The sequence below is a fragment of the Phyllobates terribilis genome, unplaced genomic scaffold (assembly GCF_046119375.1).
Source record: "Phyllobates terribilis strain yellow unplaced genomic scaffold, ASM4611937v1 Scaffold_1__5_contigs__length_1240528914, whole genome shotgun sequence".
NCBI lineage: Eukaryota > Metazoa > Chordata > Amphibia > Anura > Dendrobatidae > Phyllobates > Phyllobates terribilis.
Window position 1 is genome coordinate 704,775,612 of NW_027362761.1, and position 26,375 is coordinate 704,801,986.

Consider the following 26,375-nt stretch of genomic DNA (forward strand, 5'->3'; position numbering starts at 1 on the left):
ACAAAAATGAAAGATTTTGGCAAAGCACATCAGCTCTATGTTCACAGACGGAAAAATTAAGCATATAAAGAAAAGAACACTGTCCCTACTGTGAAACATGGAGGAGGCTCTGTTATGTTCTGGGGCTGCTTTGCTGCATCTGGTACAGGGTGTCTTTAATTTGTGCAGGATACAATGAAATCTCAAGACTATAAAGGCATTCTAGAGCGAAATGTGCTGCCCAGTGTCAGAAAGCTTGGTCTCAGTCGCAGGTCATGGGTCTTGCAACAGGATAATGACCCAAAACACAGCTAAAAACACCCAAGAATGGCTAAGGAAAACATTGGACTATTCTGAAGTGGCCTTCTATGAGCACTGACCTAAATCCTATTGAGCATCTTTGGAAAGAGCTAAAACATGCCGTCTGGAAAAGGCAACCTTCAAACACGAGACAACTGGAGCAGTTTGCTCATGAGGAGTAGGCCAAAATACCTGTCGAGAGGTGCAGAAGTCTCATTGACAGTTACAGGAATCATTTGATTGCAGTGATTGCCTCAAAAGGTTGTTCAACAAAATATTAAGCTGAGTACCAACATTTCTGTCCAGGCCTATTTCATGAGTTTAATTTTTTTTTAAATTCTGTGGAAGCAGGGTTGAAAAGCAATGTCTGACTTTCATTTGTTCATTTTCAAAGATTTTTAAGTTATTACTTTTGTCAGATTCAAGTTATTCCTGTGACCATTGTGGGTTTTTCTTTCATTAAACGAGGGGTACCAACAATTTTGACCACGTGTGTATATGCTCTGTGTGCTTGTGAATGTGGTGTACAACGCGGCTTGACAACGTTTTGCTAGCATGTCTTTTTGTTGTATTGAAGTTGTATCATGAGAAAGCAAATTCAAGAGAAGATAAGGGTAGACATGTCTGTAACTTATTTTAAAAAAAATCTATATCTTGTTTACTAAATCCTAATATTGAGTATTTTTCCCTTCACTGCAGCTGGTTCCGCAAGAAGCACCCACAGATGGATCCTCTTGTACCCATTCCCCCTAGCTCAGAAACCAAGGATCGCTGGAGAAGCTTGACAGTTGTGCCTTACCTGGAGGATCTACACGGGTATAGTGAAGATGAAGATCTGTGTGACTTGGAGGATGAAATAATCTATACTCAAGACTTTACAGTTCCAGGTAAATCAAGTTTTTAGTTTAAGTTGCTTTATATTGGCGTTATTATTGGTTTATGCTGCAGGTTGTGGAGGATTGCTGAACGTTTCCTATGCTTGTTAAGGGAAAATGTTGTCAGGGTTATGCATATTAAACTAAAGGTATGCCCATAATGGCGCTATTATACTGATTTAATACATACATTCTGTGAAGAAATCCGCAGACTGGTTGTTTTAAAAATCATCATTAGAAGTTTTAGTCTTCGTGCATCGGACAGTGGGTAGGGTCTGCGGCTCTGCCACGTAGCTAACAAAGTAACAAATAAGACATTTATTTACCACATTAAATATGGCAGGATCAGTGAAAATAATTAGTTGGAACGTTGGGGTTATGTCCTCTAGTATCAAACGGCAGGAAATTTTCCAATATCTCCAAGCTGAAAAACCTGCACTAATTTGTCTACAGGAAACCTATCTCACTCCTGAAAATCTACACTTATTAAATAAAAAATGGATTCATGCTAGTTATCACTCTACAAACTCTGCCTATTCAAGGGGAGTCAATATATTGGTCTACTCAGGTACGCAATTTGAGTGTCTTAACACGGAGGGGCAATATGTGTGCTTGTTCTGTAAATGTATTCATCACGCCTCTTCTGCTAATTTCTGTTTACATACCACTGCCGTATTCCAGTAGAATTATACATAAGGACCTTAATATCATCACAGGCTTCTCACAAGTCCCTTATTTAATAGTAGGGTATTTTAATAGTATATCAGATTCTCATTGGGATAGCAGTAGACATGATGTCAAGAAAATGGAAGGTAACCGCACTCCTTTTAGTCATTTACTTAACGAAACAGCCTTAATTGATTTCTGGAGGTCATCCTGACTTATATCAGCATTCCTGCTTTTTAACTACATTTTCCTCCCTGTCACAAATGTACTTGGCACTTGGAAATGAATAGACCAATCTGATAATTTGCCTCTGTGTCTCCCTGGATTTGTTCACCCTTCCAGGAACTGAAGGAATACCTTGTGATTAATACAAATATGGCCTCTAGCCTACACGTGTGGGAAGCTATGGAGGCCTACCTTAAAGGTTTTTTTTATAAAAGAAATATTAGTGGCTAAATCTCGCACTAAACAGCAGGATCAATTGGTGTTTCAGGAACTTGGGGACTCAGAGAATGCAATGATCATAGATCCAACGCCAGCCGCACAGAACAGCCTGAAAGCTACTGAAACTATGCTTAATCAAGTAACATAACAGACAGCGGAAAGAAGAGGATTACTTCAGAGGATGCAATATTTTGAAGATGGGGGGGAGGTGGAGCAGGACATTTATTGTCTGTGATAGTGGCGGCACAGAGAGACTCTTTCTTTACATCATGTCAACAAACAAAACATGGTACTGCAGTACATGCAATACTTAAAGTATTATGCAGAGTTATACTCTTCGTAAGTACAGCCTACAGAAGATCTGATTCAGAATTTCCCCAATAAGGCACAACTCCCAGTTCTCTCTTTAGAATCCCAAAGTCTATTAGATGAGCCATTTATTATTGAAGAACTAAAACTAGCACAAAGTGCAATGGCTAATGACAAGGCACCAGTAGACAGACTTCCAGTAGTGGTGTGCAAAAGATATAAAGAGGTATTTACCCATGCTGTTGGAGGTGTATAATTCATGTTACCTAAACAGGGCAAGGATCCTAGCTTGCTGGCATCATATGGACCCATCTCTCTGTTAACAGTGGTTGTAAAACTGCTTGCTAAAATGTTAGCCAGCAGACTTTCTAGGGTGATCTCCTCAATAATACACTTTGATCAGTGTGGGTTTTTGCCCAATAATTCCTCTGCGATAAATTTCAGAATTCTTTACATCAATATGCAAGCCTATCGTTTGATGCAGCTAAGCCTTTTGACAGCTTAAAGTGGAAATATCTGTGGGCTACACTAAGCAAAATGGGCTTTGAGATCACCTTTAGAAGTTTGGGCCAACTGTTGTACTTGGAACCAAAGGTACAGATATGTGCTAATGGTTGTATGTCTCTTTCTATAGGGGCGATTGAACCTCTGTCAGCGTTAATTTGTTGAACCCCCCCGAGATAACTGCATTTGAATAGGGGACTAAGAAATAGAAGGTGCATTGTATGCAGATGACCTGCTATTGTTTCTGGGGGGTGCGCGTGGGTCTCTTTTGGAGAGCACGATGGCGACTATTTCCAGCCTTGGAGAAATTTCTGAGCTGACAATAAATTGGGATAAGTCGGTCCTGCTCTCCTAGGACTCTGGACATGCTTTTTACAAAACATTAATGTTCTGATGCAAGTTGAATCTAGGTTTAAATACTTGGGTATCACAGTATCGTCTAAAATTTCAGAATATGAGCAACTCAACCTGACCCCTCTATTAACGAAATTTAAACAAAAGATACTGGCTTGGTTTAAATTTGTTTTTCAATAGTGGGAAGGGTAAACTTAGTTAAAATTATACTTGTGCCCCAACTCCTATATGTTTTGCATAATGCCCCAATTTGGCTCCCCCAAAATACATTTTACAAAATAAACTTTTTATTTAGTGACCTCATGTACTGGAAAGGTCAACCGCGGATTTAATTAGAATCACTACAAAAGCCCAAAGATGAAGGTGGTTTAGCACTTCCTAGTCTGTGGATGTACTATTTAGCATCCCAAAGTCCACATTTATTACGTTGGGGGGAAAACACCATAAGTAATTATGTTGGGAGTGTTCTTCAACATAAGGTGGGGAAGGGTTCACTACTTTCCTGGCGGGCAAATTTGGTAAGTGTTCCTTTAATTATTCTACAATGGCAATGATTAAAAGGTATGGAACAAAATTAAGCCGTTACAAAACATCACTGCTTTCACAAAATTTACTCCGATTTGGCACAAAAGCAATATTCCAGACTTTTTATCCCTGCAAGGCTTTGATTACAGACGACAGGTTGGGGTCTAGAACCTAATTCATTTATTAGAAGGAAATATTTTCAAAACGTTCGAGAGACTACAGGAAGAGTATCCCTTGCAACATAACATGTTTTATAGATTTCTACTACCTCTCCATGCATTTAAATCAACCCCCATATCTGTGCAGGCGGATATAGTATTAGACCTAATAGGATCACAAAGAAATACCAAAGGGTTTATATCTCCAATTTACAAGAACCTACTAAACACATACCTTATTAGGTACTCCTAAGTTCTGCAACTAAGTGGGTTAATGACGGACTTGTTTCAGGTGAAGTAACATCTAGTAGTGTGGGGCTAGGTAAAATAGGAGGCAGGTCAGTGAAGGCACAGTGAGCTGCCATAAGAGCATACAGATAAATATATAAGCAGAGCACCAGATAGAGCGCCCCCCACAGACCGCCCCAGAGAACAAGCATATCATTATCTCCAAACTGAAAGTAAAGATTAAACAAGAACCACAGGACTGATTTCATCAACCAAGGTATCATTTTAATCAGTGTAATGTCACCCTCCTGACAGTGTATGTGGTTTACTGAGCACAATCCTGCTGACAGGTGCGCTTTAATTATGAAAATCAATAAAGACTATCTGATTAAAAAAATAAATGAAAAAAAAACCCTTTGCTGCTAAGCTACTAGGATGTACTTGTATTCTTTTGACTGTACGTAGGTTTATTTTGTTCTGCATTCATGATCACTGCAATTAAAATTGGTTGTGTAATAAGTGACACCTCATACATGGTGTTAATGTTATTCAACCGAAGTGGTAGAAGTAGATCAGACTTGTCATGTAAATCTAAAGATGTAGAAGGTTGTCGAATAATATATCAGCCTATTTAACAAAGGTAAAAATTAAAAAAAAATAAGGGTGCATTGATCATCTAATTGGGGGAAACCCATATTGGTAAGTAGCTTGGGACCCACCACTGCATGGTTAGTCAAAAAAAAAAAAAATCCATGCAACAGGTTAAAAAAGAACATCCATGGAAAATCAATATTCGCAAATGGCCATAAATTCTTAAAGTGAAATGGATCTGGAAAAGATCATACGTATACGGTATAGGAGAGGTGCACATTTAACTGGCATAATTAAATGTAAGGTAATGAAAATAGAAAATACATTATACTTTGTAGAAAATGAAAGAATTGACTCCTTGAAAGGAATCATCAGAAAAGGGAAACTATTTGTAACAATCCCTTTATGCAACCCACTTGATTGTATCTTTTCTTCCTGCATCAGGGCAGGTGCCTGAGGAGGACAGGTTTGCACAGACACAGGGCACTGGACCTACCAAACAGCTATGTATGAACGGCACAGAGAACCAGCTAAAGTCAGAAAGGAGAGTAAGCTCTGCATCCCAGCGTAAGGCTAGCACATCAGGGGGCAAAGTACGTAAATTGTCGGCCTGCAAACAACAGTGACCGAGGAGTCTACTCTGCAAGGTACTGTATTTCAAAAGTAAAAGAAATCCTTAAATGAGACCTTTAGAGTTGCTGGGAAAGATATTCCTGTTTACAGGAGAGGTCTTCTATCAGTCATGTTTTTGGTTTCTATATGCATATTTAGAACAGAAAGCGATAATAAACATATGGTCACACAATAATGTCCTATCATTGCATATTGGCACATCATCTGATGGGCATCGATCATTCTGATAATACACATTGCCTAATTTTGGCAGATTATATTACCCTCTTGTACAAACATGCCTCTTCATTGACCTATGAATTAATGTGCACTTGATCTTGGTACCACTCTAATGTTCAGATAGATTCACCGTGTAGGGGGAGGGTTGGATTTTGTGCCCCAACACGAAGACAGCGTGTGGGCGGCAGAAGGATAGAATGGCCTCGGCAGAGATGAGGGCTGAATAAAGAGGTGTCTTCATTCATATCCTGCAGTGAATGAGTCATAGGCTTTGCCAATGACAGCAGGTCTTCAGTGACGTTGTTTCTTCCCTATCCTCTCTCGTTTTATCTCTTCACTGCCATTTCATGTGATGCTTTGCATTCTCCCTCTGCTCTGATATATCGCGGTATATTTGGTCTAAACTGTACTTCTCCCAATACTGTCTGCAATCTTTTTCTGCCTCTAACCTCCGCTCGTTCCCTATATTTCGGCTTGTCTTTCATTGACTGCATGTTCATCTCAGTTCTAACTATTCAGTATCATTCTGTCTGCATGGTTGCTGTCCTCCTGTTTCTAGATAGATGAGTCCGTAAATTCATCATAGGCCAAATGCCTGATATATGGCAATTTTCAGTATTGTTTTCACCTCTTCCTGTGTTATTCCATTGGAAAACAATTGTTGGCTCTCTGATAAGTTGCTAATGCTAGTCCTGAAGCAGTCACACTTAGGTGCAGTGCTTGGTCATGGAACTAATGATTGTATTATGGGGATCCGTTTTTTTTCCTCACCGTGCTCTAATGAAGCATGTACCTTTTAGACAATGAGGAATGCTCCTGCGTACAGTACAGACCAAAAGTTTGGCCACACCTTCTCATTTAAAGATTTTTCTGTATTTTCATGACTATGAAAATTGTACATTCACACTGAAGGCATCAAAACTATGAATTAACACATGTGGAATTATATACTTAACAAAAAAGTGTGAAACAACTGAAAATATGTCTTATATTCTAGGTTCTTCAAAGTAGCCACCTTTTGCTTTGATGACTGCTTTGCACACTCTTGGCATTCTCTTGATGAGCTTCAAGAGGTAGTCACCGGAAATGGTCTTCCAACAATCTTGAAGGAGTTCCCAGAGATGCTTAGCACTTGTTGACCCTTTTGTCTTCACTCTGCAGTCCAGCTCACCCCAAACCATCTCGATTGGGTTCAGGTCTGGTGACTATGGAGGCCAGGTCATCTGGCGTAGCACCCCATCACTCCCCTTCTTGCTCAAATAGCCCTTACACAGCCTGGAGGTGTGTTTAGGGTCATTTTCCTGTTGAAAAATAAATGATGGTCCAACTAAACGCAAACCGGATGGAATAGCATGCCGCTGCAAGATGCTGTGGTTGCCATGCTGGTTCTGTATGCCTTCAATTTTGAATAAATCCCCAACAGTGTCACCAGCAAAACACCCCCACACCATTACACCTCCTCCTCCATGCTTCACGGTGGGAACCAGGCATGTAGAGTCCATCCGTTCACCTTTTCTGCGTCGCACAAAGACACGGTGGTTGGAACCAAAGATCTCAAATTTGGACTCATCAGACCAAAGCACAGATTTCCACTGGTCTAATGTTCATTCCTTGTGTTCTTTATCCCAAAGAAGTCTCTTCTGCTTGTTGCCTGTCCTTAGCAGTGGTTTCCTAGCAGCTATTTTACCATGAAGGCCTGCTGCACAAAGTCTCCTCTTAACAGTTGTTGAAGAGCTGTGTCTGCTGCTAGAACTCTGTGTGGCATTGACCTGGTCTCTTATCTGAGCTGCTGTTAACCTGCGATTTCTGAGGCTGGTGACTCGGATAAACTTATCCTCAGAAGCAAAGGTGACTCTTGGTCTTCCTTTCCTGGGGCGGTCCTCATGTGAGCCAGTTTCTTTGTAGCGCTTGATGGTTTTTGCAACTGCACTTGGGGACACTTTCAAAGTTTTCCCAATTTTTCGCACTGACTGACCTTCATTTCTTAAAGTAATGATGGCCACTCGTTTTTCTTAGCTGCTTTTTTCTTGCCATAATACAAATTCCAACAGTCTATTCAGTAGGACTATCAGCTGTGTATCCACCTGACTTCTGCACAACACAACTGATGGTCCCAACCCCATTTATAAGGCAATAAATCCCACTTATTAAACCTGACAGGGCACACCTGTGAAGTGAAAACCATTTCCAGTGACTACCTCTTGAAGCTCATCAAGAGAATGCCAAGAGTGTGCAAAGCAGTCATCAAAGTAAAAGGTGGCTACTTTGAAGAACCTAGACTATAAGACATATTTTCAGTTGTTCACACTTTTTTGTTAAGTATATAATTCCACATGTGTTAATTGATAGTTTTGATGCCTTCAGTGTGAATGTACAATTTTCATAGTCCTGAAAATACAGAAAAATCTTTAAATGAGAAGGTGTGTCCAAACTTTTGGTCTGTACTGTATATCAGGATCTGAAATCACCATGAAAAGGGTCTCCCATCTCATGAGGTGTTGGCATACTGCTAACATATTTCTGTGGAGCTCCGACTTTTGCACTGCTGCCAGTACACAGCATTTTATCTTCAGCCAGCACTGTCATTCATTTTGTAGTATCCGTGGGCTGCAGAGGTCAAGCCCCAACAATCATGAAGTGACTGCATAGACCCTAAACTATATGCTAACAATTTGACATGGAAAAACTACTTGAAGGAAATTTAAAGGCAATCTGTCACCAGGTTTTTCCTGCCCATCAGAGAACAGCATGATGTGGGCAGCTTATTGCAGATTAGATACAACCACTGTTTTCTCTGCTGCAGATCGAACAGTTCTCTGAATGCTGCGCTCTGTATAACCCCGCCACACCACTGACAGCTTTTTACTCATGCATAGTGGTGGAGGTAGTGTTATACAGAGCTCATGCCTATGAAGAACTATATGGCAGCATTTTGACTAGTCCGCTAGGGATAATCTGCTGCTGACAAATCTACATCGACCAGCATCATTGCTGGAATCAGGGTCTCTTTCTGTACACTATGCTGCTCTCAGATAATATGGCAAAAACCTGGTGACAGATTCCATTTAAATACATACAGTGGTGGCCAAAAGTATTGGCACCCCTGCAATTCTGTCAGATAATACTCAGTTTCTTCCTGAAAATGATTGCAATCACAAATTCTTTGGTATTATTATCTTCATTTAATTTGTCTTCAATGAAAAAACACAAAAAGAATTGTCCTAAAGCCAAATTGGATATAATTCCACACCAAACCTAAAAAAGGGGGTGGACAAAAGTATTGGCACTGTTTGAAAAATCATGTGATGCTTCTCTAATTCGTGTAATTAACAGCACCTGTAACTTACCTGTGGCACCTAACAGGTGTTGGCAATAACTAAATCACACTTGCAACCAGTTAACATGGATTAAAGTTGACTCAACCTCTGTCCTGTGTCCTTGTGTGTACCACATTGAGCATGAAGAAAAGAAAGAAGACCAAAGAACTGTCTGAGGACTTGAGAAACCAAATTGTGAGGAAGCATGAGCAATCTCAAGGCTACAAGTCCATCTCCAAAGACCTGAATGTTCCTGTGTCTTCCGTGCGCAGTGTCATCAAGAAGTTTAAAGCCCATGGCACTGTGGCTAACCTCCCTAGATGTGGACGGAAAAGAAAAATTGACGAGAGATTTCAACGCAAGATTGTGCGGATGGTGGATAAAGAACCTCGACTAACATCCAAACAAGTTCAAGCTGCCCTGCAGTCCGAGGATACAACAGTGTCAACCCGTACTATCCGTCGGCGTCTGAATGAAAAGGGACTGTATGGTAGGATACCCAGGAAGACCCCACTTCTTACCCCGAGACATAAAAAAGCCAGGCTGGAGTTTGCAAAACTTACCTGAGAAAGCCTAAAACGTTTTGGAAGAATGTTGGAGATGTCGATCTGGCATGTCCGATTTCGGACTGCAGATGGCTTTGTTTTCATGGATCTAAGCCACTGGCAGAGATGTCAGTCGGCAGCTTCCTCTTGGAGAACATAGGAGCGCTTGGCCGAGTGAGCGTTCCAATGTATGGTAGAGAGATGGCTGTGAGCCAAAGGATTGGCCAAGGCATCGTTCATCCTACAGCCACCTAATGTGTATGGCCGGCTTTATAGTGTGCCAATCCAAGTGATTACAGAACGAAGACCCGAGGGTTTTGATAATGACCACAGATTGGCTCACTGTCAAGCTGGTAGTGGAAAAGAAGGCCAATCCAACAATCTTGATAAGCGGTTTCATGATAAGGGGTGGCTGGCTCAGTTTAGAGAAGAAATAAATACAACAGTATATGAATAGGAGGTAATCTCAATTAAGAATGAGAAATCAAGAGAAACGCAGTAAAACCAACAAACAGAAAAATTGCATATTTTGGGATTGCTTTTTCTTTTTAATTTATTTCACAATGTCTTTACCTTATTAAAACAGTGCAAATAATTGGATAATTATAAATATATCACTCTTACGACTTTTTTATTTTTTTTTAATACAGTGATCCGTTCCTGCAGACTACTTTAAATATCGCTGAGAGATTGTACCCAACAGATGCTACAGCCGAATTGCTGCAGTAAAGGGAAATGCCCTTTCATTGTTCTCCGATCCCCTTATTCCTTCTGGACCTCTTGGACTTGCACAGTGTCCAGCATCTGCTGCACTTTATGACTTGAACTTATTTCTTGCTCCACTTTGTTTGTCTGGCTGCATACCATATGTATTATACATAAAGGAGGTGAAGAGCCCATCATCAGCCCTAACTGAGCCCTCATACACAATACAATGCAAAAGTGGGGAAGGAAAGGGAGCACCATACTCCTTTAGACAAACCCAGCAGTTGTGTGTGCATTTGGAGAAAAGGAGCCATGTGTTAACTATCATGGGTTGTTTATTTCTCCTTTAGTGATTAAACGTTTATTTGGTTTCCACTAGTTTCTGGTTCCTGAGCATGGGTGTGAACCATAGATGATAACTGGCTAGCAGGCGGGCTGGTAGTTCATATACGACACTCCTAGATGTTGCTTGCTACATATATAAACTTGAAAGGTATAACAGGATAATTCTGACAAATCACAAAGGAATGCGAATCGTGGGAATAACAGTGGTCTCCTAATTACTGATTGAGCCCCAATCTCTATGATACACACGGTGTACACTCAGCCATTGTTGATTAGTATGTGCTGTCTCATTTTAATATGGGGGAAATGCACAGCGGTGATGGGGGAGAGCATGAAAAATTCTTGCACCCTGTTGTGTGCTACATTGGAATACAAAGGCAAGATTGCACCATCTCCCAGAAACAAAGCAGCTTTACAAAATAAATAAAATAAATTAATAAATAAATATTAAGGTCCATGCACACTTTTCATAGAGCCTACATCAATCTCACTTCTTGTGCCTGGAGGTTCAGTTTTTCTGTAGGGAGTAATGGATCTGCAGCAAACGACATTGAGTGCTACTGGATCCATCCTATGCCCCCATTTCCCTAACGAAGGGTCCCTGAGGGCTTTCAGGAAGAAACTTCATATTGCTTGGAAGATAACTGTACATGTTTTTTGTGAAAAATGTAGTGTGTATGCTCATGCTGTATGTGAAGTGTGTTCTACATGTGCTGCCTGTATTTACAGTCATGCTTGTATGGCACATAATGTAGCAGTGGATAAAATGAGTGACTGGGTTGGTATCATTTGGCACTGCGCTATACAGGAAGTGTTCTGGTTTTCAGCTCAGTCGCTTAACCTCATCTTACTGTCCCATCGAAAGACAGACATTGTTCCTTCTACACAGGACTGTGATCAGGTGAGATATGTGCCACTGTGCAAAGCCTCTCAGGACTGCATGCTGTCCTCTGCACAATTGGGTACAATCGTTCCTCAAGTCCTGCACCTATCTTGTCCAGCAGCTCTATTGTTTGAGGGCCATAACCATAATCTTGGTCAGGGTTTTCTGCAGGAGGCCTAGGTTCCTCAGGGGCAGGCCCATGCTCATATGGTTCCTCCTCAATAGCCTGAATTTTATCTTCAGGTGTGAGTGAGGCTGGACTTAACGGACAGCCATCTGGTCCTTCCTCATCTGTAGTACTTGCAATTCGTGGTAGGGTACTGTGGTACCTTGTGTCAGGAAGGTAGCTAGTACTGTCTCCTCGACGTAAGGGGGAAGCACGGTGTCTTTCCAGGGCAGGAGGGAAACGGATACCTGGATCACTGTACTGCTTTGTCCTCTGCCACTGTTTGCGCAAGTGAGCACGAGAGCGATGCTTGATGCGCAGAGGGGAATCATCGTATTGTGGGTCATGTCGAAGGAATTCATTAAACAATGCATCAGTTTTTTCATCTATGCTATAATCTCGTCTAGAAAGTGTCTCACGTGGAGATGGAGTGTGATGCGGAAACAGTTTGTCTTCCTCTCCACCTGAAGCACCCTGTTCATATAAACGACCTTCCAGACTTTCAAATACTGTTCCTTTCCGTCCAGCATTTGTGAAAAACAGGCGTTTTTCCGATGCAGTCTTGTCCCGATGAGGGCTGCATGACTCATCTGTTGGTCGGCAAGGAGCTTCAATAGAGGCATAGCCACTGTCCATCTGTAAAAGCTTTCGAGATCCAGTTTCTGGCTCTTGCCCCTTTCCTGATTTAACATCAGGCAGGTCTTGGGAAGGAAGGCTAGGGAGTCCACTCAAGGAGCTAACACTTTCTGCATCACTGCGAACAGAATCCCGATCATTGTTGCTACTACTTTGATCAGAGGCACATAGCTCCAGTGATGCACGTAAGCTCCAGATGTCACACTGCGGAGGAAGCTGACCCTGTTCTCCACTTCCTACATCAGCCAGCGACCCATCTTCCTGGTCTAGCCTGGTAAAAAAAAAAAAAATCAGTAATTATCTAGTACATATTATCAATTACATATGAGGTAAGAAGGAATTTGTAAAAGATCAAAAATTCATTTGAGATCCATGCATGTACAATAGGATTTCTAGTTGTTGAGTCGAGAGGGTAATAGAAGAATACCTGCCGAGGGAATGTAGGGGAGTGCCGTGCTGGATGAAAGCTCCTTGGTTTGTTGTGAAAGCAGTATCTTGTGTGTGGGTTATGTATTGTATGATGTCATCACGTTCCGCACTTTCACTTGCTGCTCTCTGTCGCTGGAACTGATGGCGCTTTGGAGAACCTGTATAGTGAAGTTAATAAACTATCAGTAACAACACCTCTCTTCTGAACAGCCACAGTATTGCTTGTTCTGCTATTTTCACTTGAAAGGGCTGTCTGAAACTCATTTAGGAAAAATTTTTTTTTTACTACCCATTTTTTTCTTGCGTATACTATTGCCAGTTAGATCATCAATATTTTATTAGCGTTTTTAGTTGTATGATACCTTAGCCCCCTTTATTGTATTCATTCTAATCATAGTTATGCAAATTATACCCCACCCATCACCTTAGGAATCGAGGTTGCCCCCATCTGTGACTCTGGTTACAGGTTGCTTCTTTTTTATCTTGTGCATCCAGGCCATTCCTCCCCCTCACCTCTGGTGTCTAAGCTGCTTGCTCTCTGTACGCTGCCCAATTTCCATTTCTTGATTTTAAGATAGGGGCTTGCTCCTTCTAAGCTTGCATGACGTCGGAGACGGTTGAAGAAGTGAAGCACAGCACCATGACTTCGTGTGGTACCTACATCTGAACTAGAGCCACCCTGAGGAAGATGACTGCTGAGGTCAAACTGGGAAATGGAAAGAAGGTGTAAAACTAGAGTTCTATCAATACTCTTATCTTCAGGTAGCTTTTTGGCACATTTTCTATCATTTCTATGGTTGAACTCACCCTGGTGTTGATAGGACTTTGCCTAGGAGATGATGGACCATGGATTGGAGTTTCCATAAAACTCGTATCTGCAACAGAATTGTATGCATCTCCAGGAAGAGCAGATGTTAAACTGAGTGAAAGTCTAGTAAGTGGTGCAGGTGGACTTCGAGGAGGCTGATACATAAAGGAGGAGAAAAAAAACTAAGTGCAACAAACTGGTTTAGGTTGACTTAAAGGAATATTCTCATCTCCAAGATCCTATCCCTATATGAAGTGGGTGTAATAATAATAATAACAACAAATACCTCTAATTATAAATGTAGTATAGTTTTTCTGATTCGCTATATTTCTTTCCTTATGTGCAGGACATAGGTATCCATGGTTACATCTAATGATCTAGTGACAATTAGTTAGCTAATTGCTAGTGGTCATAACCATGGATACCCTAAGGTCCTACAATGCCTGCACATGAGGTAAGAGACACAGCGACTCAGAAAAACTATACTATATTTCTAATTGAAGGTATTTGCTAATATTAATATTACACCTACTACATATTGGGATAGGATCTTGGAGAAGGGAATACCCCTTTACGGCTCAAGGGTACATACTCTAAAACTAACCTGGTATATGGAAATATTGGATTTGGTTGGAGAAGTTGGATGCGTGTCTGATGCTGCTCCGCTGCTACTACTTTCACCGCCTTCACTTTCATGTATTGTTAGAATATGCAGAGCAGTAGGCGGTAATGAAGGAAGAGGGGGGAGTGTCAGTCGGGCATTCTTCAAATAGTGAAAATCTCCCTCCGTCAGAGTATACCTGGGGCAAAGAATATATCTTACAATTTATTGAAACTTATTCTTCAGTCCACCATTGTTGTTATTTTTAGCTTTCTCAATCATTCATTCTGTTAACTACAAACATGAGCCCATACTGCATGGAAGTTTTCTTATTTGGGTCTATTTTTACCTTCTTCCTCTTTCTCGCTCTCTCTTTTCTTGGCCACATAATGCTCCCTCGTTAAATGAGACCCGTCTACCACTGGAAGCAGTGCCTAGGAATCTCTCTGACTCCGCATCCCTGGTCCCTGAAGCGGAGAGAGATTCTGCATCCTCTATCCGGATAGTGATCTCTGTAGAAATGGGATAAATATTTCAGGGAATCTGTCACTGGGTTTTTGCTATGTAATCTGAGAGCATAATGGAGGGGCAAAGACCCTGATTCCATCAATGTCACTTGCTGGTCTGCATGTTGTCATTTTGATTGAAATCCCTTTTAATCTGCTGCAGATCTAGCGTTTCACCGAATGCTGTAGTCTGTATAACTCCACCCACACCACTGATTAGCAGATTTCTGCCTATGCACAGTGTACACAGAAAACTGCCAAATTATTGGTGATGGCTGGGCGATGCAGTGCAGGAGGGCTACCTAACATGAGACAATTAGTCCTCTAGTGATAATCTCCTGCTGACACATCGCTGGAATCAGAGTCTCTGCCCCTACATTCCGCTGCTGACAGACTTCCTGTAAAGTAGTATGCAAAACCCAGTTCTATGTAATCAGCATCTATAGATCTAATACAAATATCAGATATCACACTCCATTCTCACCGCTGCTATAAAACAAATAACAGATAACTAATCAGTTTACTGTGAATCGGCACTGCTCTGCTGAACCACCTGATGATGCACATTATACAGTGTGCATTTTGTTAAAGGGTGCAATGACTTTTAAAGCATTTTTCATAAGTAACTTTCCTACCATGTGTGGGTTGGGACTCATCCACATAGGAAGTGTTTGTTTTTTCTGCATCATCACTGGGTCTGAAAAGGAAGGACGTAATAATCATTAAAATTCACAGCTAAAATCTACATTAACTTTATTGTCAAAATATAACTTGCTTACCTGGATAGTCTCAAACGCGAGTCACAGCAGCGCTTGCAAAGGATCAAGACCCCAATAAGGAGGAGGAGTGTTCCTCCAATGAAGATGGACAACAGAACCAGGAGCAAAACGTATCCATCCTGAGTAGGGGCCCCGGGCGCATCCTGCAGGACCAGATAAGAGATTGTTTACACTAAAGTGCTACTTGGTCAACATGGACATCTCATCTCCTATAAGTTACCAAATAAAGAAAATGTAGCATGACACAGCTGGTATACACTAGTGTGAAAAAAAATGTATGGCCCCGCTTCCTGATGTCTTATCCCATGGCATGTTTGTCATACTTTAAATGTTTCATATCACAAAACAAATTTAAATATTAGACAAAGATAACACGAGGAAACACAAAATACAGTTTTTAAATTAAGGTCTTTATTATTAAGGGTAAAAGAAATCCAAACCTACAGGGTCCTGTGTGAAAAAGTGATTACACCCCCTCCCAACCCTAAAACATAAATTAACTGTGGTTTATCACATCTTTGGGAAGGGGAGTTCAATTTTCCTAGTCACACACAAGCCTGATTACTGCCACACCTGTTCTCAATCAAGATATCACTTAAATAAGACCTGCCTGACAATGTGAAGTAGACCAAAAGATCTTCAAAATCCTGAAGGAGAATGTCCGGTCATCTGTTCGTGACCTCAAGCTGAAGCGCACTTGGGTTATGCAGCAGGACAATGATCCAAAACACACCAGCAAGTCCACCTCTGAATCATTTAAGAAAAACAAAATTAAGACTTTGAAGTGGCCTAGTCATAGTCCTGACCTTAATCCGATTGAGATGCTGTTAATGCCCGTAAACCTTCCAATGTGGCTGAATTACAACAATTTTGCAAAGATGAGTGGGACAAAATTCCTCCAGATCGTTGTAAAAAGACTCATTGCCAGTTATCGCAAACTCTTGATTGCCGTTGTGGCTGCTAAGGGTGGCCCAATCAGTTATTAGGTTTGAGGGGGCAATCACTTTTTCACACCGGGCCCTGTAGGTTTGGATTTCTTTTTCCCTTTATAACCAGGGCTGTGGAGTCGGTAAGCCAAACCTTCGCCACCGACTCCACAACTCTGACTCCCTCATACATGGCTCATGTTTAAGTGATAAATTTACGGTAGGACACATTTTTCTCAGCTAAACGTCTAGACCAGTGTTCTCCAAACCCCATCCTCACGGCCCCCCACAGGTCATGTTTTCAGGATCTCCTTAGTATTGCACAGGTGATTGAAGTATCATCAAGGCATCAGGAATTCTCTCACCTGTGCAATACTAAGGAGATCCTGAAACCATGACCTCTGGGGGGCCGTGAGGATGGGGTTTGGGAAACACTGGTCTAGACCCTTAGATCAAGAATAGGACATTTCATAACCTTCCCAAATTCTTATGAAAAAATATTCCCCACAAACTGCAATGAACTACTGTACCCAATTTATTATATATTTTAGGAGTTGGTCCATTTTATACCAACTCCACCAAAATGGGCACCGACTCCGACTCCACAGCCCTGTTTATAACATAGACCTTCATTTAAAAACTGCTCTTTGTGTTTTCTTGTGTTATCGTTGTCAAATATTTAAATTTGTTTTGTGATCTGAAACATTTAAGTGTGACAAACATGCAAAAGAATAAGAAATCAGGATGGGGGGGGGGGGGACTGTTTTCACACCACTGTAGATGGCACAAGAAACCCATTTAACACCGGCAGCTCTTGAAAACTAGTGCTTGATCTTGGGCAAAGTTGTACCCATAAATTGTGAAGTTTCAGGGATTTTGAAATTATTGAAGGCAAATGCTACATACTGTTGGGTTATTGTTTTTAGATGATCTATATGTGAGACTTGCAAATTCAGGTAGCAAAATGTCAGACCTTTCCAAAAAGTTAACATTCAATTCTCAAAAAACACTGCACATTATTCACCTAAAACCATGTGTTCTTGTCAATAGAAGTGAAATGCTCACATAATCTAATAGCGTTATGGAACACAACCTGCAGATCCATATTTAATATGGATGTTTTGAGGAGGGGGAAGGGTGGGTCACTGCAGTGTCTAACCCTATCACTACTTCCTTTCTTTCTAGCACTAGTTGTATTTCTTGTTACTTCCCTGATGCGGCACTTTTTGGACCATGAAGGTAAGCTGTTTTTAGGAAAAACAAGTGCACAAGTTGCATCTGCCCCTGCTATATGTCTGCTTGAAATCCCTGTGTAAAAGAAAAAACTGGATGTAGCCACATATGGTGCATGTGTCAAGTACTCCTGTCGCTGGTAACCGATAAGGCCATGTTCACACGTTCAGTATTTGGTCAGTATTTTACATCAGTATTTATAAGCCAAAACCAGGAGTGGGTGATAAATCCAGAAGTGGTGACGTGTTTCTATTATACTTTTCCTCTGATTGTTCCTCACCTAGTTTTGGCTTCTAAATACTGAGGTAAAATACTGACCACATACTGATAGTGTGAATGTGGTCTAAACTGTATCCTGAAGTTTTGTTTAAAAAAAAAAAAACCTTTATAAAAACTGAATCGAAGGTTACAGCAGTGAATATATATCCAAGTGCTGGCAGCCATGTTGGTCCTTCTTGGAGGGCTGTGCCCATTTGGGCATTACCCGAGACACAGTCCTGCTGCAGTAAGTCATGAGACTAGATCGTGCATTACAGTATCACTCTAGCAACTCGATCTAATACAAAATAGTAAATATTAATAATCCCATTTATTCTCCATGAACTGCTGGATATTTTAGAAATGGGAAGTAAATAGTCCAATCTTTGGGCTGCTACATGTTCACAGTGGCTACTTTGTATTTTGCAACAGACTTACAAATTTAGGATTTTGAATCAAACAAATCATCATAATGTCCTTATTCTACTTGGGAAAACTCTGCCACCTTGTTTCCTTGCCCATACAGCATGTAATGTGTCCACATATGATCAGTTTTACAATAGCTACAAGTGGCATAATTGCTCTATTAATGCTGCATGCAGAAACCATGCATACTATATAATAGTCCTCAACACTGGCAAAACCTTCCAAGCGGAGCAGTGTATGTGGCAGAGGAGACAGGACAGAAAGCTCCACTGGAGCAGGCATTGGTAGGAATAAATACAGCTCGGTCTCATCCAGATCCATTATTCCCCTGACATTACCTTGCTGGCACAATAGTAGAGGCAGACATTCAGTGGACTACAGTAATATGTGAGGACATGCAAGGATCAGTGAGAACCAGACCTGCATTAAAAATGATCTGTCACTACACTTCATAATACAAACTACATACATTATTATTAATCTCCCAATCCTGATGATGCTGGTGTACTTACTGTGAAAAGCCATGTCACAACAGCGGTATAATTCTGATATTAAAATGTAAGAGTCCAGATAAAGAGTTAGAAAGCTCATCAGTCCTCATGTATTCAATCCCTGCCCATCCAGCCGGACTTTGTACTGAGCAGAGTGAGATCTCAGCAGCAGCAGGAGGCCCTTGAGGAGATGGCAATCTGGTTATGTAGGCAGACACTAGGTTTAAACTTTTACAAAGGCTTATACAGCCATTTTAATATGGATTTTCAAAGTAATTTCAACAGGTCTAAGAGACTGATTTCATAATTTATGGAGTTTGTTTTTTAACATGCGGTGACAGATCCGCTTCAGTATAAAGTTTACTTTCGTTAGGACATAGCTGAATACCGAAATGACACTTGTTGCTGGTAAATCAACCCTTCTTTCCATCCAAGATGGCAGCACCCAATGTTTGTAGATGACCGGTCCACAAAGAATAGTTGGAGAAATGTCTGGTATGTATGGATTAGATAGATACCTATCAAACCTCAGTCTCAACCACAGACTACAAACCCACTCCATGCACCAGACTGGCAGTGTAGATGTGGGAATACAGGTTACATAATGTCATCTGCATACATCACAAGAATACACCAAACACTAACAGCAGCATGAACCAAGCAAGGTGTGCGCCATTGATCAAATCCATGGATTCAATGACAGATTTCATTTCCCTGTGGCTAAATGAATAGTAGCGTAGCACTACCGCTGGCGGAAACCTAGAGAGGGCAGAGGTGCTCACCGTGGAACTGTCAGTTATATTGTCCCATGCAGGTGACTCATTGCTCATGATCTGACACCTGCAGAAAGAAAAAGGAGGGAGGGTTGGAGAATACAGAATCTAGTGGTGGAAAAGTGCTGGCGATGGGCACTGCCAACACATCACTGGGCAGAAGGCGGCTTCTCCAGTAAGCAGCATGCACTCACTGCCCACTGTGGGCAAGTTGCCCAAAACAGCATGCAACAGAAGTCAATTACAAGCCAGCTAGGGCTATTCAGTGGAGGTGATAGAGCCCAGCTCTGAGGGGTGACATCAGGCATCTCACAGCTGCAGGCCAGTGTCTGCATGGCACCTGGGCAGTGCCCACCCCATCACCAAGCACAATCTCCACATGTACCCTGCTGCAGGCAACAGAACAGTGCCCCACCTACCTTCTGTGGCCAGATCCAGAACCTCAAGTGTGGCCTCCGCTCCTGGTGGCCCCCTGCTTATGTGCTGCCCTCAGGAGGTGCCCATACAGGAGCCTACATCACACGGATGCCATGCCGCCGATAGTACCCTGCTGGACCCACAAGATGCCCAGGGAGTGCCCACAGGAGGCTGGGGCAATTAGCCTGCACATTGATGTTCCAGCAGGCGGCCAGTGCCTACCTGTAACCTCCCGGACCTCCTACAGACCCTATACCTGGCACCGAGGCACTGCTCCCTGGCTTGGCTTGGCGCCCGATTCTCACCTCCGGGTCCGGCTTCAAGCTGCAGCTCAGTCACCGGCCTCAGGATTTATGAATGAAGCCCGGAGAAGAGACCCCGCCCATTCATGACACGTGACTGTGACAGGCTGCAGGCTGGGGAGGCGGCGGGCGGTGGGAGAGAAGAGTGTATCCTAATGGCGGGCGGGGGGAGGCGGTGGATGCAGCAAGTTAACTACATAGGGGCGAACGCACTGCATGCAGGGACTCAGCGCATACCTGCGTGTGCACGGGGCGGGCATGATAGGGTTCATGGCGGGCACACGGGTGGGGGACAGTGTGTGACTAATTCTAGGAGAGGATGTGGCCATGTACAGAGCCGATGGCTCCTAGGGCTTTCCTTCACCAGTACTAATGCTGCCACTCCCGAGAAAATGACACCTCTGCCGCATCTCTACTTAGTCCTCCTAGAAATTGACAACTGGGCGTTACTATTCCCCTAGATCTGTCCCTATACACTCTTGCCACTGACATCATGGATGGGACAGGGAGTGAATGACAGCAATGTCCTCCCACACACTAGCCCCGACAGATGATCCGACGTGTCCGATCTCAGACCGCCAATCGTATTGTTCTCGGCCGCCACCAACCAATGTGTATGGAGGGCTTAGGGACCCTTCTACATGAGCAGCAGCGATAGAAGAAGTTGATTGTTGCTCGTTACCTTTCATTCTCATGTAACAATGATTGCTCCCACTCATTTCCATTACTGTCGGCAGCACATGAGGGAATATGCTGCCGATCAACAATGACTATTCTGCCCACATAAAAACATGCAATCAATGACAAATAAACTTTTTCTTTTGATCACTTGGCAGGTTGCCAGATTGCAATGATTAAAAACAAATCTTCACAATTGTCACCCCAGGGTAAAGAGCCTTAGCACCAGCACCTCTCTAAGCTGTCCTCATCATTACTGCCTGATGAATCCACCCCTCCTCTTTAGCACCATTTCCCAGTACTTAAAAGCTCATTTCTGTATGAGAGCCTAACCAGTAGCGTAGTTACCGGAGGGCAGAGGAGGCGGTTACCCCAGGCCCCACGCTCAGAGGGGCCTACCTGGAGCTACAGCTACCCTAACTATATCGGTGTGCGCAGTTAAGCTGTCATGGTCTCCCTGCACTACCACTCTCCTTTCTGTAGGCTGCGGGTCACTTTTCGCCTGTGGTCTAAGAATAGCAGAGTGCTGCAGGGACAGAAGCGTCAGGACACCCACAGGACATCAGAATTCTGGTTCGGTGATGTCAACGCACCGCGCCAGGACTCTGATGTCCAGTGCGCGCGCCAGCACTTTGCAAGAGGACTTATCTGGATCCTGGATTAGGTGAGTATATGATGTTTTTTATTTTGGTTAAAATGTGTGGGGGCATCATGTGACTGTGTAGATTATTATAATTTATTTATATAGCACCATTGATTCCATGGTGTTGTACATGAGAAAAGGGTTTTATACAAAATACAGATTTCACTTACAGTAAACAAACCAATGGTGATAGGCTGGTACAGAGGGAAGAGGACCCTGCCTTTGCGAGCTTACATTGTACAGGATAATGGGGAAGGAGACAGTAGGTTGGGAGGTTGCAGCAGCTCTGGTGGTGGTGAGGAGGCAGCATGGTCATTGCAGGTTGTAAGCTTTCTTGAAGAGATGGGTTTTTAGGTTCCGTCTGAAGGATCCTAATGTGGTAGCTAATCGGACGTGTTGAGGCACAGAATTCCAGAGGATGGGGATATTCCGGAGAAGTCTTGGGGGCGATTGGGTGAGGAACAATTAAGTGTGGAGTAGAGAAGGAGGTCTTGGGAGGACCGAATATTACGTAAGGGAATATAGCGGGAGATTAGTTCAGAGATATACGGAGGAGAAAGGTTATGGATGGCTTTGTAGGTCAGTGTTAGTAGTTTGAACTGGATACGCTGGGGAATGGGGAGCCAGTGAAGGGATTTGCAAAGGGGGGTAGCAGAGGAGTAGCGAGGAGAAAGATGAACTAGTCGCGCAGCAGAGTTGAGGATGAACTGGAGAGATGCAAGAGTATTAGCAGGTAGGCCACAGAGGAGGATGTTGCAGTAGTCAAGGAGGGAGATGAAGGCATGCACAAGCAGTTTAGTAGATTGAGGGTTGAGGAAAGGATGGATTCTGGAAATATTTTTGAGCTGGAGGCGACAGGAGGTGGTGAGAGCTTGGATTTGCAGTTTGAAGGACAGGGCAGAGTCAAGAGTTACTCTGAGGCAGCAGATTTCCAGTACAGGGGAAAGCGTGATGTTATTTATTGTGATAGATAGATCATGTGGGGAGGATATGTGAGATGGAGAAAAGATAATGAGTTTGGATTTGTCCACATTGAGCTTGAGGAAGCCAGAGGAGAAGAAGGAGGATATGGCTGATAGACATGCCGGGATTCTGAACAGCAGCGAGGTGACGTCTGGGCCAGAAAGGTAGATTTAAGCGTCATCAGCATATAGATGGTACTGGAAGCCATGGGACTTTGAGTTGTCCCAGGCCAAGGGTATAGATGGAGAAGAGTAAGCGTCCTAGGACGGAGCCTTGAGGGACTCCAACAGAGAGAGGACGGGATGAGGTAGTGTGGGAGTGGGAGCCACTAAATGTGCGTTGAAAAGGTATGAGGAGATCCAGGATAGGGCCTTTGATGCCAAAGGAAGAGGGAATCTGTAGTAAGAGGCGGTGGTCAACTGTGTCGAAGGCAGAGGACAGGTCAAGAAGGAGGAATATAGAGAATTGTCTGTTAGCTTCGGCTGTAAGTCATTAGTAATATTGGTCAGGGCAGTTTCGGTGGGATGGTGGGGACGGAAGCCAGATTGTCGGTTGTCAAAGAGAAAGCTAGGTGAGAGGAAAGTTCAGCGTGAACATGTTGCTCAAGGAGCTTGTAGGCAGATGGGAGCAGAGATATGGGGCGATAGCTGGACAAAGCAGTTGGGTCGAGGGATGGCTTTTTCAGGATGTGCGTGATTGTGGCATGTTTGAAATCAGAGGGGAAGGTACCAAAAGTTAGTGATATTTGAAGAGATGGGTTAGGGATGGGATGAGTCTGGAGGTGATGTTGGGGAGGAGATTGGGAGGGGTCAAGTGCAGGTGAGGTTTCATTTGGAGAGGTAATGAGTAAGCTCTCCTTCAGTGATGTTGGAGAGGGAGGTTATAGGGGAAGAACATTGGTCCGGTAAACAAAGGGGTTGTGGTGGTCGAACAATAAAGACGTGCCTCGTTTGATCGATCTTGTTTTTGAAGTGTGTGGCAAAGTCCTCAGCAGAGATAAGGGAGGTCGGTGGGGGCAGTGGAGGGCAGAGGTGGGAATTAAAAGTGTTGAATAAATGTTTGGGGTTGTAGGATAAGGAAGATATGAGGGTTGTGAAGTAGGTCTGTTTAGCAGAGGTGAGGGCTGATTTTAATGCGAGTGTTGCTTTTTTGAATGCAGTGAAGTCATCTTGTGAATGTGTTTTCTTCCAATGCCGCTCGACAACCCTGGACACTTTTGCAAAGTTTTTTAGTGAGGTTATTGTGCCAAGGTTGTCTATTGATTCGTCGCACTCTGCCATGCACGAGAGGGGCGACCGAGTCAATAGGTGGAGGTTGAAGGGAGAGTAGATGCGGACAGAGTGGACGTCAAAAGAAGGGAGAATAAGGGATGTTAGCGGTGGGATGGGGTTGAAGGTGAAGTTGGTAGAAAGCAAAAGACCGACTCCTCCACCATGAATGTGACCAGGGCGAGGAGTGTGGGTGAAGTGGAGGCCACCATAACACAGCGCAGCAGGGGAGGCAGTGTCAGAGGGTGGTAGCCATGTTTCGGTGAGGCCCAGGAAGGAGATTACGAGAGGTAAAGAGGTCATGAGTCACAAAGAGTTTATTGCAGACAGAGAGGGCGTTACAGAGTGCTCCAGAGAGAGGGAGCAGTGGGGTGGGCATCCAGGGCACGGGTTTTCGGTAGGAGAGGTTGCGGTAGTTTATGTTGGGTTGGGAGTGATAGGAGGTGGAATTAGTGGAAGATATCAGCTGTGGGGGTCCAGGATTGGGAGATATGTCACCAGCAGTGAGGAGAAGCAGAGAGAGGAAGGAGAGGTGGGAGAAGGAGAGTGGCCGGCTTGTTTTATGTTTGAGTAGAATAGATCTGAGGTTGAGGAGCAGGTCTGCAGAAGAGGTCAGGTGGGGAAGTAAGAGGTAAGGAGCGATAACAATTTGGTTAGAGGGTGCTGGGGTTTGGGCATAGCGAAGGAGTATGAGGATAAGTGGAGAAAAAACTGTAAGGTCAAATGTAAGCATGGTGAAAGAGTAAGTGTGGAAAAAAAAGAGAAAAGTACATTTAATAAACGGTTACTCGTACCTTCTGGTCACTTCTGACCCATTTCTGGCGTATTTCTAATAAAACAGATGGATTGTCAGATCAGGAGTGATGACAATATTGAAGAATATATATCATGAGATTACATTTCTGGCGTATTTCTACTGAACACTTAGAGAGCCACACTTTAGAGACAGACCACGGTCATTGACAGACCTGTATCTCTCAATTTATAAAGCTTTAAATGCACACGGAAAAGGCCAGGTGTAAGCAGGAGGGAGGAGCCACAGGGAAACGAGTCACAGAAACACAGGAGGGGATAATTAGGAGACAGGCAGCATAAACAGAGACATAGTTTTGAAAGGGGGTTCAATGAATATGCACAGTATTTCACATTGCAAACATACCAGTGACGTCTGACCATGTGTGCTCTGGGCCTCATGGGGGCCTGAGCTTCCAGAGGGTTCCTCGGCCCTTTGCAGCATTTTACTCGACATGAGCCCCCCTGTTCGAAGTGGCCGCATGCATCAGAGAGATAGGAGAGCCACAGAAGATAACCACACCTTATCTCCTACACTATAACAAGACGGATCCAAGCGTCTCTTGTCCGCGTGCCTCTTCATATGCTCAGACGATCTCTATAGAGTGGCTTTAGTGTCCTCCCATATCTACAAGAAATCCTTTTAAGATCATTGGCTGTTGGTATGCCAGAAACGGCTGACACCAGAAGGCTGTAGCCCAAAAACAATAAAAAATGGAGAACTTGCAGAAGACTCACGTGGTTGTTATAGGAGAACTCAGCCCATGGAAAGATCGTCATGATGTGCATTTGTGAAGTGCCAACTTCGGCCAGAATCTGGTTGATTCTCTCTACTTTTCCATTGGAATGAGGGTCGTATGCAGACGAAAAATCCAGGACAACGTTCAGAAGCTTACACAAAGCTCGGCAAAATCTGATGTGAACTGGACACCTCGGTCTGACTCTATGTGGCGAGGGAATCCGTGAAGACAGAAGATGTGCTGGATGAATTTCTCAGCAAGTTCTAGAGCGGACGGAAGGCCTGGTCATGGGGTTAAATGTGCCATCTTCGAGAAGAGATCCACCACTACCCAGATGACGGAACAGCCCGAGGACTCAGGAAGATCTGTAATAAAGTCCATAGCAATATGTTGCCAAGGCACCGAGGGCACAGGGAGTGGTAGGAGTTACCTGGACGGGAGTTGCCTAATGTCATGGGTGTGTCAGATGTGACAGACAGTCGCTCTGCAGTTGGCTGCAGAAGATTTTTGTTTGCCATTGCAGACACCTTCTTAAATCTGTGTTACTTTACGACCTAGCGGCTACCTCCTTCCTGCTCTGATTGACACCCTGGCCTGGGTGTTTAAATACTTTCAGTTTGCTACAGGGAGGTGCCGGTGATATTCCCATGTTCCCTTGTGAAGGCTTGGAGCTATTGCAGTCTGCTTACTTCCTCTCTGGTGATTGGAAGACGTTTGGTGTAAGCTCTCTGAAGTCGGCTCAAGCTAAGTTGCTTCCCCCTGTCTTTGTCTCCCTTGTTGTCTTTAGTTGTTAGTGAGGACTGACCAGTGCTCATCCCCCCTTCCCTATCCAGGGCCTAGCTCTAGGCAGATACAGGGCTTAGGTTTCCTGTTCGGCGATTGGTGAGGAACCAATATAGGGACAGTAGGGGAGATAGGGTGATATTAGATCAGCCTAGGAGGTCTCCACTCCCCCTTCCC

General features: G+C 43.3%; 2 protein-coding genes across 4 annotated transcripts in view; one reads left to right on the forward strand and one right to left on the reverse strand.

Moving 5' to 3' along the window:
- Positions 1-10,730, forward strand: part of STK11 (serine/threonine kinase 11) — a 118,595-nt gene extending 107,865 nt beyond the window's left edge. The window contains exons 8-10 of the mRNA XM_073686017.1: positions 979-1,166; positions 5,378-5,580; positions 10,298-10,730. Coding sequence (XP_073542118.1) covers positions 979-1,166; positions 5,378-5,559 — 370 coding nt within the window. The 3' untranslated portion in view covers positions 5,560-5,580; positions 10,298-10,730. The remainder of the gene's footprint in view (positions 1-978; positions 1,167-5,377; positions 5,581-10,297) is intronic.
- CBARP (CACN subunit beta associated regulatory protein) lies at positions 10,184-20,474 on the reverse strand. Of its 3 annotated transcripts, none has more exons than XM_073685987.1 (10): positions 20,335-20,474; positions 19,622-19,679; positions 15,506-15,648; positions 15,362-15,423; positions 14,570-14,732; positions 14,224-14,419; positions 13,619-13,774; positions 13,325-13,517; positions 12,810-12,969; positions 10,184-12,653 (listed from the first exon to the last, which is right to left on the reverse strand). In XM_073685987.1, exons 2-10 carry the CDS (start codon positions 19,667-19,669, stop codon positions 11,579-11,581), a joined length of 2,196 nt encoding a protein of 731 aa, XP_073542088.1. In that variant the 5' UTR covers positions 19,670-19,679; positions 20,335-20,474; the 3' UTR covers positions 10,184-11,578. The 3 variants fall into 3 exon arrangements, with proteins under 3 accessions (XP_073542088.1, XP_073542097.1, XP_073542106.1); XM_073685996.1 differs by having other exon boundaries at positions 20,286-20,433; XM_073686005.1 differs by having other exon boundaries at positions 20,252-20,379.
- Between the last annotated feature and the right edge of the window lie 5,901 nt (positions 20,475-26,375).

What these genes read in the sequence shown, in the direction of transcription:
- CBARP (XM_073685987.1), bottom strand. Translation starts at nt 19,669, where the DNA reads ATGAGCAATGAGTCACCTGCATGGGACAATATAACTGACAGTTCCACG. An exon ending in TGAGTCCCAACCCACACATG is followed by an intron (nt 14,733 to 15,361) that starts GTAGGAAAGTTA and finishes CCATTTCTACAG; the next exon opens with AGATCACTATCCGGATAGAG. An exon ending in CCCCTACATTCCCTCGGCAG is followed by an intron (nt 12,654 to 12,809) that starts GTATTCTTCTAT and finishes TTTTTTTACCAG; the next exon opens with GCTAGACCAGGAAGATGGGT.